We start from the raw sequence: 14,826 nt of genomic DNA, 5'->3' as shown, positions 1-14,826 counted from the left end.
ATATTGGGGACACTGGGGGGACATTGGGGGTCATTGAGGGGATATAGGGGGGGATATTGGGGGGTCCCCATGGCCGCCCTATAGTGTCCCCTATAGGGGCTGTGGGTCCACATGGGTCCCCAGACCCCCAAGTAAACCCCCACCCCACGGCGGCCTCCATTGCAGCCTCCATCGCCCCCAAGGACAAACTGTTCTATGGGTTCCTCAAGCCATGGCTGGGTGAGTGGGGACTTGGGGGGCAGCCCCATAGATGGAGCTGTGCCCCATAGATAGAGATGCGTGTGCCCCATAGATGGAGCTGNATAGATGGAGCTGTGCCCCATAGATAGAGATGCGTGTGCCCCATAGATGGAGCTGAGTGCCCCATGGGTGCCCCATAGATGGAGCTGTGCCCCATGGCTGCCCCATAGATGGAGCTGAGTGTGCCCCATAGCTGTTGCTGTGCCCCATAGCCATTGCTGTGCCCCATAGCTGCCCCATAGCTGTTGCTGTGCCTCATAGCAGTTGCTGTGCCCCATAGCTGCCCTATAGCAGTTGCTGTGCCCCATAGCTGCCCAATAGCTGTAGCTGTGCCCCATAGCTGTTGCTGTGCCCCATAGCTGTAGCTGTGCCCCATAGCCATTGCTGTGTCCCATAGCTGCCCCATAGCCGTTGCTGTGCCCCATAGCTGCCCCATAGTTGTAGCTGTGCCCCATAGCCATTGCTGTGCCCCATAGCAGTTGCTGTGCCCCATAGCTGCCCAATAGCTGTAGCTATGCCCCATAGCTGCCCCATAGCTGCCCCATAGCTGTCCCCCATAGCTGTAGCTGTGCCCCATAGCTGTTGCTGTGCCCCATAGCCATTGCTGTGTCCCATAGCTGCCCCATAGCCGTTGCTGTGCCCCATAGGGTGCTGTGCCCCATAAGGTGCTGTGCCCCATAAGGTGCTGTGCCCCATAGGGTGCTGTGCCCCATAGCTGTTGCTGTGCCCCATAGCTATAGTTGTGCCCCATAGCTGTTGCTGTGCCCCATAGCTATAGTTGTGCCCCATAGCTGTTGCTGTGCCCCATAGCCATTGCTGTGCCCCATAGCTGCCCCATAGCAGTTGCTGTGCCCCATAGCTGCCCAATAGCTGTAGCTGTGCCCCATAGCTGCCCCATAGCTGCCCCGTAGCTGTAGCTGTGCCCCATAGCTGCCCCATAGCTGTAGCTGTGCCCCATAGCTGTTGCTGTGCCCCATAGCTGCCCCATAGCAGTTGCTGTGCCCCATAGCAGTTGCTGTGCCCCATAGCAGTTGCTGTGCCCCATAGCTGCCCCATAGCTGTGCCCCATAGCTGTTGCTGTGCCCCATAGCAGTTGCTGTGCCCCATAGCCATTGCTGTGCCCCATAGCTGCCCCATAGCAGTTGCTGTGCCCCATAGCCATTGCTGTGCCCCATAGCTGCCCCATAGCCATTGCTGTGCCCCATAGCCGTTGCTGTGCCCCATAGCTGCCCCATAGCAGTTGCTGTGCCCCATAGCTGCCCCATAGCTGTTGCTGTGCCCCATAGCCGTTGCTGTGCCCCATAGCTGTTGCTGTGCCCCATAGCCGTTGCTGTGCCCCATAGCTGCCCCATAGCAGTTGCTGTGCCCCATAGCTGTAGCTGTGCCCCATAGCTGCCCCATAGCCGTTGCTGTGCCCCATAGCTGCCCCATAGCCGTTGCTGTGCCCCATAGCTGCCCCATAGCTGTTGCTGTGCCCCATAGCTGTTGCTGTGCCCCATAGCTGTTGCTGTGCCCCATAGCCGTTGCTGTGCCCCATAGCTGCCCCATAGCCGTTGCTGTGCCCCATAGCTGCCCCATAGCTGTTGCTGTGCCCCATAACTGCCCCATAGCCGTTGCTGTTCCCCCTGCAGGTGACGGGCTCCTGCTGAGCCATGGGGAGAAGTGGGTCCGGCACCGTCGCTTACTGACCCCCGCGTTCCACTTCGACGTCCTCAAATCCTACGTCGGCATCTTCAACAGCTGCACCAACATCCTGCATGTGAGCAACGGGACGGAACCGGGTCTAGAACATGACCCAGAACCTGATCTAGAACATGACCCAGATCCAGCCCTAGAACCTGACCCAGATCCTGATCTAGATCATGATCTAGAACCCAGCCAAGATCCTGATCTAGAACATGACCCAGATCGTGATCTAGAACACGGCTGGATAATGATCTAGAACATGGCTCAGAGACTGATCTAGAACCTGACCAGATCCTGATCTAGAACATGGCCACCCATATCCTGACCCAGAACATTACACGGAACCTGATCTAGAACCTGACCAGAACCTGATCCGGAACCTGACCCAGATCTGAATCTAGAACCTGACCCAGAACCTGATCTAGAACACGACCAGATCCTGATCTAGAACCTGACCAGAACATGATCTAGAACATGACCCAGATCCAGCCCTAGAACCTGACCCAGATCCTGATCTAGATCCTGATGTAGAACCCAGCCAAGATCCTGATCTAGAACATGACCCAGATCGTGACCTAGAAACACAACCGGATAATGATCTAGAACACGGCCCAGATGATGACCTAGAACCTGACCTAGATCCTGATCTAGAACATGACCCCCCAGATCCCGACCCAGAACCTGATCTAGAACCTGACCCAGAACCTTACACGGAACATGATCTAGAACCTGACCCAGATCATGTTCTGGAACCTAACACAGATTCGAATCTAGAACCTGACCCAGAACCTTACTCGGAACCTGATCTAGAACATGACCTGGAAAAACTGATCTAGAACATGACCCAGATCCAGTCCTAGAACATGACCCAGATCCTGTTCTAGATCCTGACCCAGATCCAGTTCTAGAACCTGGCTAAGATCCTGATCTAGAACATGACCCAAACACTGATCTAGAATAGGACCCACATCGTGATCTAGAACACGACCCAGATAGTGATCTAGAACATGGCCCAAATACTGACCTAGATCCTGACCTAGATCCTGATCTAGAACACGACCCCATATTCTGACCCAGAGCCCGATCTAGAACCTGACACAGAACCTTACACGGAACATGATCTAGAACCTGACCCAGATCCTGTTCTGGAACCTAACACAGATCCGAATCTAGAACCTGACCCAGAACCTGACTCGGAACCTGATCTAGAACATGACCTGGGAAAAGTGATCTAGAACCTGACCCAGATCCAGTCCTAGAACCTGGCCAAGATCCTGATCTAGAACATGACCCAAACACTGATCTAGAACAGGACCCACATCGTGATCTAGAGCAAGATCGGATACTGATGTAGAACATGGCCCAGATACTGATCTAGAACCTGACCTAGATCCTGATCTGGAACATGACCCCCATGTCCTGACCCAGAACCTGATCTAGAACAGGACCAGAACCTGATCTAGAACCTGACCCCGAACATGATCTAGAACATGACCGGGGAAACCTGATCTAGAACCCGACCCAGATCCTGTTCTGGAACCTGACACACATCCGAATCTAGAACCTGACCCAGAACCTGATCTAGAACACGACCCAGAACCCGATCTAGAACCTGACCCAGAACCTGATCTAAAACGTGTCCAAGATCCTGATCTAGAACCCGGCCAAGATCCTGATCTAGAACATGACCCAGATCGTGATCTAGAACATGACCGGATAATGATCTAGAACATGGCTCAGATGCTGATCTAGAACCTGGCGTAGATCCTGATCTAGAGCATGACCACCCAGATCCTGACCCAGAACATTACATGGAACCTGATCTAGAACCTGACCCAGATCCTGTTCTAGATCCTGACTCCAGTTCCTAGTTCCTGACCCTATTGTGCACCAAACATCCCAGTTCCTGACCCCATCCAGATCCAGTTCCTGATCTAGAACCTGACCCAGATCCCAGTTCCTGATCCCATCCCACACCCAGACCCCAGTTCCTGACCCAAATTCCAGCTCCAGGCCCCAGTTCCTGACCCACAGCCCCATAGAAACCCCAGTTCCTGACCCAGACCCACAATCCCAGACCCCCTACCCAACCCTTGCACCCCTGACATCCCCCTGCCCCATAGACCAAGTGGGGGGCTGCACTGACCCATCCCCTGCCCCACAGACACATCCCCTGCCCCATAGTGACCCATCCCTGCCCCATAGACCCATCCCTGCCACATAGTGACCCATCCCTGCCACATAAGGACCCATCCCCTGCCCCATAGTGACCCATCCCTGCCCCATAGTGACCCATCCCCTGCCCCATAGACCCATCCCCTGCCCCATAGTGACCCATACATCCCCTGCCCCACATAGACCCATCCCCTGGCCCCATAGTGCATCCATCTCCTGCCCATAGACCCATTCCTGCCCCACACACATCCCTGCCCCAATAGACCCATCCCTGCCCCATAGTTACCCATACATTCCCCTGCCCCATAGACCCATCCCCCTGCCCCATAGTGCCCATCCCCTGCCCCATAAAGACCTTCCCCATAGACACATCTCCCTGTCCCATAGTGACCCATTCCCTGCCCCATAGACCAATAGGAGGGTTGCACTGACCCATCCCTGCCCCATAGACCCATCCCCTGCCCCATAGTGACCCATCCCCTGCCCCATAGTGACCCATCCCCTGCCCCATAGAACATCTCCTATCCAAATGACCCATTCCTGCCCATTAACCAAGTGGAGGGCTGCACTGACCCATCCCCTGCCCCATAGACCCATCCCCTGTTCCCATAGACCCATCCTGCCCCAAGAGACCCATCCCCTGCCCATAGTGACCCTCCCTGCCACATAAGGACCCATCCCCTGCCCCATAGTGACTCATCCCTGCCCCATAGTGACCCATCCCCTGCCCATAGACCATCCCCTGCCCCATAGACCCATCCCCTGCCCCATATTGACCCGTTCCCTGCCCCATTAGACCAAGTGGAGGGCTGCACTGACCCATTCCCCTGCCCCAGAACCCATCCCCCTGTCCCGTAGACCCTCATCCCCTGCCCCATAGTGACCCATCCCTGCCCCATAGACCCATCTCCTGCCCCCATAGTGACCCATCCTCTGCCCCATAGACCCATCCCCTGCCCCATAGACCCATCCCTGCCCAATAGTGACCCATCACCTGCCCCATAGTGACCCATACATCCCCTGCCCCATTAGACCCATCCCCTGCCCCAAGTGACCCATCCCTGCCACATAAGGACCCATCCCTGCCCCAAGTGGACCACCCTGCCCCATAGACCCACCCCTGCCCCATAGAGACCATCCCCTGCCCTACAGACACATCCCTGCCATAGTGACCCATCCCCCCCCATAGAGACCCATCCCCTCCCCATAGAACCATCCCCCTGCCCCATAGAGACCCATCCCCTGCCCATAGACCCATCCCTGCCCCATAGTGACCCATCCCCTGCCCCATAGACCCATCCCCTGCCCCACAGACCCATCCCTGCCCCATAGACCATCCCCTGCCCATAAGACCCATCCCTGCCCCATAGTGACCATCCCTGCCCCATAGATCCATCCCCTGCCCCATAGACCCATCCTCTGCCCCATAGTGACCCATCTCCTGCCCCATAGACCCATTCCCTGCCCCATAGACCCATCCCCTGCCCCATAGTGACCCATCCATCCCCTGCCCCACAGGCCAAGTGGAGGGCTGCATTGGGGTCAGCATCGGGACCTATAGGACGGAACGTGCAGGAGGATCTGAGTCTGCTGACCCTCGATACCCTCCAGAAATGTATCTTCAGCCACGACAGCACTGCCAGGAGTGAGTGCGACCCCATAAACCACCCATAACCACCCCATAACCGCCCCATAAACCGCCCCATAACCACCCCATAACCACCCCATAACCACCTCATAACCACCCCATAACCACCCCATAACCACCCCATAACCACCCCATAACCGCCCCATAACCGCCCCATAACCACCTCATAACCACCTCATAACCACCCCATAACCACCTCATAACCACCTCATAACCACCCCATAACCCCCCCATAACCACCTCATAACCACCCCATAACCACCCCATAACCGCCCATAACCACCTCATAACACCCATAACCGCCCCATAACCGCCCCATAACGCCATAACGCCCATCAATCAACCCCATAACCACCCAAACCACCTCATAACCACCCTATAAACCACCCCATAACCCACCCATAACCGCCCCATAACCACCTCATAACCACCCCATAACCGCCCCATAACCACCTCATAACCACCCATAAACCGCCCCATAACCGGCCCCATAACCGCCCCATAACCGCCCCATAACCACCTCAAACCACCCATAACCACCCATAACCACCCCATAACCACCTCATAACCACCCATTAACCACCCCATAACCACCCCATAACCAGCCCATAACCACCATAACGACCTCATAAACCCCCCATAAACCACCCATAACCACCTCATAACCACCCCATAACCACCCATAACCACCCCATAACCACCCAGTTCCACATCCCCACCCCATAACCACCTCATAACCACCCCATAACCACCCCATAACCACCTCATAACCACTCCATAACCATCCCATAACCACCTCATAACCACCCCATAACCACCTCATAACCACCCATAACCACCCCATAACCACCCAGCCCCACATCCCCACCCCATAACCACCCCATAACCCCCCCAGCCCCATATCTCCAGCCCATAACCCCTCATAACCCTCCAGCCCCACATCCCCCCTTCATACCCCACCAAGCCCCACATTCCCTGCCCCATAATCCCCTCACCCCACATCCCCACCCCATAACCCACATCCCCCCATAACCCACATCCCCACCATACCCCCCCAGCCCCACATCTCCCTCATAACCACATCTCCCCCCAGCCCCACATCCCCACCCATAACCCACATCCCCCCATAACCCACATCCCCCCCATAACCCCTCCAGCCCCACATCCCCGCCCCATAACCCCCCAGCCCCACATCCCTTGCCCATTAAACCCCCCAGTCTCACATCCCCTGCCCCATAACCACCCCAGCCCCACATCCCACCCCATAACCCACATCCCCTGCCCATAACCCCCCAGCCCCACACAACCCCTGCCCTAACCCCCCCAGCCCCACATCCCCTGCCCCATAACCCCCCCAGTCTCACATCCCCTGCCCATAACCACCCCAGCCCACATCCCCACCCCATAACCCACATCCCCCCATAACCCACATCCCCCCCCCATAACCCCCCAGCCCCACATCCCCTGCCCCATAACACCCCCAGCCCCAATCCCCTGCCCATAACACCCCAGCCCCACATCCCCTGCCCCATAAACCCCCCAGTCTCACATCCCCTGCCCCATAACCCCCCAGCCCCACATCCCCACCCCATAACCCACATCCCCCCCAAACCCACATCCCCCCCCCATAACCCCCATCCCCAAAACCCCTGCCCCAACTCCCCCAGCCCCACATCCCCTGCTCCATAAACCCCCCAGTCTCACATCCCCACCCCATAACCCCCTCATCCCCACATCCCCACCCCATAACCCACATCCCCTGCCCATAACCCCCCCAGCCCCACATCCGCTGCCCCATAACCCTCCAGCCCCACATCCCCCCAGCCCCACATCCCCTGCCCCATAACCCCCAGCCCCACATACCCCCAGCCCCACATCCTCCCCCATAACCATTGTTTCCCCTAGGCATCGCAATGAGTACATCGCATCCATCCTGGAGCTCAGCACGCTGGTTGCTCGGCGGCAGCACCGTCTCCTCCATTACAACTCGTGGCTCTACCGGCTCTCGGCCGACGGCCGACGCTTCGCACGCGCGTGTGCCACGGTGCACGGCTTCACCAACAACGTGGTGCAGACGCGGCGCCGAGAGCTCGACGGCCTTGGCCATAAGGAATGGATGGAAGGACGCCAGGGACGGAGAATGGACTTCATTGACCTCCTGCTGCTCACCAAGGTGGGACATGGGGGGGACTTGGGGGGTGGGGGGTTGTAGGGGTGGGTGGTTGTAGGGTAGTGACCATGGGGAGGTTGTATTGGCCTATGGGAGATCATGGGGAGCATGGAAAGGTTGGCATGGTGGAGATGGTTGGCCATAGGGTTGGGATGATGGAGGTGATTGGCCATAGGGTTGGGATGATGGAGCTGGTTGGCCATAGGTTTGGGATGGTGGAGGTTGTATTGGCCATAGGGTTGGGATGGTGGAGCTGGTTGGCCATAGGGTTGGGATTATGGAGATGGTTGGCCATAAGGTTGGGCTGATGGAGATGATTTGCCATAGAGTTGGGATGATGGAGATGATTGGCCATAGGGTTGGGGTTATGGGGATGATTGGCCATAGGGTTGGGATGATGGAGGTTGTATTGGCCATAGGGTTGGGATTATGGAGATGGTTGGCCATAGAGTTGGGATTATGGAGGTGATTGGCCATAGAGTTGGGATTATGGAGGTGATTGGCCATAGGGTTGGGATGATGGAGATGGTTGGCCATAGGGTCGAGGCTATGGGGATGGTTGGCCATAGGGTTGGGATGATGGAGGTGATTGGCCATAGGGTTGGGATTATGGAGATGGTTGGCCATAGGGTTTAGGCTATGGAGATGATTGGCCATAGGGTTGGGATGATGGAGCTGGTTGGCCATAGGGTTGAGGCTATGTAGAGCGTTGGCCCTATTGCCCCTATTCTGGTGGCTATGGGACGACCCTTGGCAGCCATATTTGAGGGGGTTGAGTGTTGGCCATGGGGAGACCCTTTGGTTGCCCCCCTTGCAGGATGACGATGGCAACGCTCTGTCTGACGAGGACATCGCAGCCGAGGCCGATACCTTCATGTTCGAGGGTGAGGAGAGGCCACCAGCTCCCACTGGGGTCCATCATGTCCCCCCTCCACTCACCCCACGCCCCATTAGGGCACGACACGACGGCCAGCGGGTTGACGTGGCTGCTCTACAACCTGGCCCACCACCCGCACTACCAGGAACGATGCCGCCAAGAGATCCACGAGCTCCTCACGGGCCGGGACGTGGAGGAGATTGAATGGTGAGAGACCCCCCGGGGTCACCCCCTACCATGTATTTTGGGGGCTGTGGTTCTACCGCCCCTTTCCCCGTAGGGAGGATCTGTCCCTCCTGCCCTTCACCACCATGTGCATCAAGGAGAGCCTCCGCCTGCACCCACCCGTCACCGCCGTGTCGCGGCGCTGCACCGAGGACGTGGCCATGCGCGATGGAAGGGTCATCCCCAAAGGTACGGCTCATGTGGGGCACGACGGCCCCAATGGCCCCATTAATTCTGGGCCATAATGAGGCCGTTTCTATCCCGATAGGGGTCATCTGCTTGATGAGCATCTACGGGACCCACCACAACCCGGATATCTGGCCTGAGCCTCAGGTAGAGCTGTAGGTCCAACATGACGTGGCCATGGGGTGGCCCTGTCACCGGGCCCACGTCACCCATGGTCTGTTTGTCATGGGATGAGGGTGGCCATGGGGTATGTTGGCTATAGGGTGGTGGTCGTGGCCAATAGGATGGTGGCAATGGGGTATGTTGGCTATAGGTTGGTGGTGTGGCCAATGGGACCATGGTGGCCATGGGGTGTGTTGGCTATTGGATGGTGGTGGTGACCATGGGGGATGTTGGCCATGGGATTGTGGTGGGGCCAATGGGATCGTGGTAATGGGGTATGTTGGCTATAGGGTGGTGGTGTGGCCAATGGGACCATGTTGGCCATGGGGTACGTTGACCATGGGATTGTGGTGGGGCCAATGGGATGATGGCCATGGGGTGTGTTGGCTATAGGGTGGTGGTGTGGCCAATGGGACCGTGGTGGCCATAGGGGATGTTGACCATGGGATTGTGGGGTGGACAATGGGATGGTGGCCATGGGGGATGTTGGCTATAGGGTGGTGGTAGTGACCAATGGGATGATGATGGACATGGGGACAGCTATAGGGTGGTGGTGGTGGTCAATGGGATCATGGTGACCATGGGGTGTGTTGGCTATAGGATGGTGGTGGTGGCCATGGGGTATGTTGGCTGTAGGGTGGTGGTGGTGGCCAATGGGACCATGGTGGCCATGGAGTATGTTGACCATGGGATTGTGGTGTGGCCAATGAGATGGGATGACCATAGGGTGGTGGTGGTTGCCAATGGGATGGTGGTGGCCATGGGGTATGTTGGCCATAGGGTCATGGTAGTGGCAAATGGGATGATCGTGGCCATGGGGTATGTTGACCATGGGGTTGTGGCAATGGGGTATGTTGGCTATAGGGTGGTGGTAGTGGCCAATGGGACGGTGGTGGCCATGGGGACAGCTATAGGGTGGTGGTGGTGGCCAATGGGATCATGGTGGCCAATGAGACCATGTTGGCCATGGGGTATGTTGACCATGGGGTGGTGGTAGTGGCCAATGGGATGGTAGCAACGGGGTATGTTGGCTATAGGGTGGTGGTGTGGCCAATGGGATGGTGGTGGCCATGGGGTATGTTGGCCATAGGGTCATGGTGGTGGCCAATGGGATGATGGTGGCTATGGGGTATGTTGGCTATAGGGATGTGGTGGTGGCCAATGGGACCATGGTGGCCATGGAGTATGTTGGCTATTGGATGGTGGTGGTGGCCATGGGGGATGTTGGCCATGGGATTGTGGTGTGGCCAATGGGATGGTGGCCATGGGGTATGTTGGCTATAGGGTGGTGGTAGTGGCCAATGGGGATTTTGACCCATGGGATTGTGGGTGGTGGCCAATGGGATCATGGCAATGGGGTATGTTGGCTATAGGGATGTGGTGGTGGCCAATGGGACCATATGGTGGCCATGGAGTATGTTGGCTATTGATGGTGGTGGTGGCCATGGGGGATGTTGGCCATGGGATTGTGGTGTGGCCAATGGGATGGTGGCCATGGGTATGTTGGCTAAGGTGTGGTAGTGGCCAATGGGACTGTGGTGGCCATGGGGGATGTTGACCATGGGATTGTGGTGGGGCCAATGGGATCATGGCAATGGGGTATGTTGGCTATAGGGTGGTGGTTGCCAATGGGATGGTGGTGGCCATGGGGTATGTTGGCTATAGGGTGGTGGTGTGGCCAATGGGATGGTGGTGGCCATGGGGTATGTTGGCTATAGGGTCATGGTGTGGCCAATGGGATGGTGGTGGCCATGGGGACAGCTATAGGGTGGTGGTGGTGGCCAATGAGACCATGTTGGCCATGGGGTACGTTGACCATGGGATTATGGTGGGGCCAATGGGATCATGGCCATGGGGAATGTTGGCTATAGGGTGGTGGTGTGGCCAATGGGATGGTGGTGGCCATGGGGTGGTGGTAGTGGCCAATGGGATGATGATGGACATGGGGACAGCTATAGGGTGGTGGTGGTGGCCAATGGGATCATGGTGGCCAATGAGACCATGTTGGCCATGGGGTACGTTGACCATGGGATTGTGGTGTGGCCAATGGGACCATGGTGGCTATGGGGAATGTTGACCATGGGGTGGTGGTGGCCATGGGGTGGTGGTAGTGGCCAATGGAACCATGATTCCCATCAGGACAGTTGGCCATAGGGTGGTGTGGCCAATGGGATGGTGGCCATGGGAACAACTATAGGGTGGTGGTGGTAGCCAATGGGACCATGGTGGCTATGGGGTGGTGGTGGCTATGGGGTGGTGGTGACCATGGGGTGGTGGTGACCATGGGGTGGTGGTGGCCATGGGGTGGTGGTGACCATGGGGTGGTGGTAGTGCCCAATGGACCCACCACAACCCGGATATCTGTCCTGAGCTTCAGGTAGAGCCATAGATCCGCCATGATGTGGCTATGGGACGACCCCGTTACCAGGCCCACGTAACCCACCATGACGTGGCTATGGGGCGGCCCCGTCACCAGGCCCATGTCACCCACCATGACGTGGCTATGGGGCGGCCCCATCACCAGACCCACGTCACCCACCATGACGTGGCTATGGGGCGGCCCCGTCACCAGGCCCACATCCGCCATGTTCTGTTTGTCCCCCCAGGTGTACGACCCAATGAGGTTCAGCCAGGAGAACAGCCAGGGACGGTCCCCATTGGCCTTCATTCCTTTCTCTGCTGGGCCCAGGTAGGACACGGGGGGACGCGGTGACCCCATGTGCCACCCCCAGCATCGCAAGGGGGGGGTGTCACCTTGATGCCAACATGGGGGACATAGAATTGGGCATGGCCATGGGAACAGATGGATATAGGGTCGGGGTAATGGATAATGGGGTGATGGTGGCCATGGGAACAGATGGAATAGGGTCAGGGTAGTGGACGACGGGGTGATGGTGGCCATGGGAACAGCTGGATATAGGGTCAGGGTAGTGGACGACGGGGTGATGGTGGCCATGGGGGATGTTGGCCATAGGGTTGTGGTAATGGACAATGGGGTGATGGTGGCCATGGGAACAGATGGACATAGGGTCGGGGTAAGGGACAATGGGGTGATGGTGGCCATGGGGGATGTTGGACATAGGGTCATGGTAGTGGACAATGGGGTGATGGTGGCCATAGGGGATGCTGGCCATAGGGTCATGGTAGGGGACAACGGGGTGATGGTGGCCATGGGGGATGATGGCCATAGGGTCAGGGTAATGGACAATGGGGTGATGGTGGCCATGGGAACAGATGGATATAGGGTCGGGGTAAGGGACAACGGGGTGGTGGTGGCCATGGGGGATGTTGGCCATAGGGTCAGGGTAATGGACAACGGGACCATGGTGACCATGGGGTATGTTGACCATGGGGTGGTGGTGGCCATGGGGTGGTGGTAGTGCCCAATGGGACAGCGGCAGCCATGGGAACAGCCATAGGGTGGTGGTGGTGGCCAATGGGACCATGGTGGCCAATGGGATGATGGTGGCCATGGGGCACGTTGACAATGGGATTGTGGTGGTGGCCAATGGGATGATGGTGGTTATGGGGACAGCTATGGGGTGGTGGTAGTGGCCAATGGGACCATGTTGGCCATGGGGTATGTTGGTCATAGGGTCGTGGTAGTGGCCAATGGGATGATGGTGGCCATGGGGACAGCTATAGGGTGGTGGTTGTGGCCAATAGGATGGTGGCAATGGGGTATGTTGGCTATAGGGTGGTGGTGTGGCCAATGGGACCATGTTGTTCATGGGGTACGTTGACCATGGGGTTGTGGTGGCCATGGGGTGGTGGTGGTGGCCAATGGGACCGTGTTGGCCATGGGATGTGTTGGCTATAGGGTGGTGGTGGCCATGGGATGTGTTGGCTATAGGGTGGTGGTGGCCATGGGGTGGTGGTGGGGCCAATGGGACCATGTTGGCCATGGGATGTGTTGGCTATAGGGTGGTGGTGGCCATGGAATGGGACCATGTTGGCCATGGGATGTGTTGGCTATAGGGTGGTAGTGGCCATGGGGTGGTGATGGTGGCCAATGGGACCATGGTGGCCATGGGGTATGTTGGCTATAGGGTGATAGTGGCCATGGGGTGGTGATGGTGGTCCAATGGGACCATGTTGGCTATAGGGGTGGTGGTGGGCCTATGGGTGGTGGTGGCCATGGGGTGGTGATGGTGGCCATATGGGAACCATCTTAAGGTTTGGCCATGGATGTGTTGGCTATAGGTGATGGTGGCCATGGGGAAAGTGGTGATGGGTGGCCATCGGGGTGGGTGGTGGGCCAATGGGAACCGTGTTGGCCATTGGGAGTAATGTTGGCCAGGGGTGGTGATCGGTGCAATGGGGTAGTGGTGTGGTGGCCAATGGGACGCATGTTTGCTATAGGGTTGATAGTGGGCCATGGGTTGGTGTGGGGCCAATGGGACCGTGTTGGCTAGGGTGGTGGGTGGCCAGGGGTGTGGTGGGGCCAAATTGGACAAATATTGGCCATGGAAATGTGTTGGCTAAGAGGGTGGTGATCTGGGCGCATGGGGTGGTGATGTGGCCCCATAGGGGGTGGTGATGGTGGCCATGGGATGTGTTGGCTATAGGTGATAATGGCCATGGGGTGGTGATGGTGGCCAAATGGCACCCGGTTGGCCATGGGATGTGTTTGGCTATAGGGTGGTGGTGTCCATAGGATGTGTTTGGCTATAAGGGGTGGTGGTGGGCCATGGGGTGGTGGTGGGCCAATGGGACTCGTGCTTGGCCATGGTGGATGTGTTGGCTATAAGGGGGTGGTGGCCATGGGGTGTGATGGGGGCCAAGTGGGACCATGGTGGGCCATGTGTAGTTAAGTTGTGCTAATGAGGGTGAATGTGGCCATGGGGTGCGTCGTCGGTGGTTCATAATGGACTGGTTGACCATGGGATGTGTTGGCTATAGGGTGGTGGTGGCCATGGGGTGGTGATGGTGTCCATGGGGTGGTTGGGCCAATGGGCCCGTGTTGGCCATGGGGCAACGCAATGTCTGGTTGTTGCAGGAACTGCATCGGGCAGAGCTTCGCCATGGCCGAGATGAAGGTGGTGGCCGCGCTCACCATCGCTCGGTTCAACATCAGCCCGGAGCCAACGAGGGCCGTGAGACGCAGCACGGAGCTGATCCTGCGCGCTGAGGGCGGGATGTGGGTCCGGCTGCAGCCACTGTGAGGGAGGATGGGATGGGAGTGGAATGGGCCTGTGTAATAAATGGCGGCCATGGTGGGATGTGTCATGGCGGCCATGTTGGGGATGTGTCATGGCGGCCATGTTGGGGTGTGTCATGGCGGCCATGTTGGGATGTGTCATGGCGGCCATATTGGGATGTGTCATGGCGGCCATATTAGGATGTGTCATGGCGGCCATGTTGGGATGTGTCATGGCGGCCATGTTGGGGATGTGTCATGGTGGCCATGTTGGGATGTGTCATGGCGGCCATGTTGGGGATGTGTCATGGCGGCCA

At 57.7% G+C, this 14,826-nt stretch overlaps 1 protein-coding gene across 1 annotated transcript in view; it reads left to right on the top strand.

Moving 5' to 3' along the window:
• Positions 1-14,621, top strand: part of LOC107307280 (cytochrome P450 4F22-like) — a 20,620-nt gene extending 5,999 nt beyond the window's left edge. Inside the window, exons 2-11 of the mRNA XM_015850775.2 lie at positions 48-219; positions 1,872-1,999; positions 5,620-5,750; positions 7,655-7,922; positions 8,737-8,803; positions 8,874-9,003; positions 9,077-9,210; positions 9,290-9,354; positions 11,976-12,058; positions 14,369-14,621. Coding sequence (XP_015706261.1) covers positions 48-219; positions 1,872-1,999; positions 5,620-5,750; positions 7,655-7,922; positions 8,737-8,803; positions 8,874-9,003; positions 9,077-9,210; positions 9,290-9,354; positions 11,976-12,058; positions 14,369-14,534 — 1,344 coding nt within the window. The 3' untranslated portion in view covers positions 14,535-14,621. The remainder of the gene's footprint in view (positions 1-47; positions 220-1,871; positions 2,000-5,619; positions 5,751-7,654; positions 7,923-8,736; positions 8,804-8,873; positions 9,004-9,076; positions 9,211-9,289; positions 9,355-11,975; positions 12,059-14,368) is intronic.
• The last annotated feature ends 205 nt before the right edge of the window (positions 14,622-14,826 follow it).

The sequence above is a fragment of the Coturnix japonica genome, unplaced genomic scaffold (assembly GCF_001577835.2).
Source record: "Coturnix japonica isolate 7356 unplaced genomic scaffold, Coturnix japonica 2.1 chrUnrandom530, whole genome shotgun sequence".
NCBI classification, from domain to species: domain Eukaryota; kingdom Metazoa; phylum Chordata; class Aves; order Galliformes; family Phasianidae; genus Coturnix; species Coturnix japonica.
The sequence above is the reverse complement of the archived record's forward strand: the minus strand, read 5'-3'. Positions and strand labels throughout refer to the sequence as shown.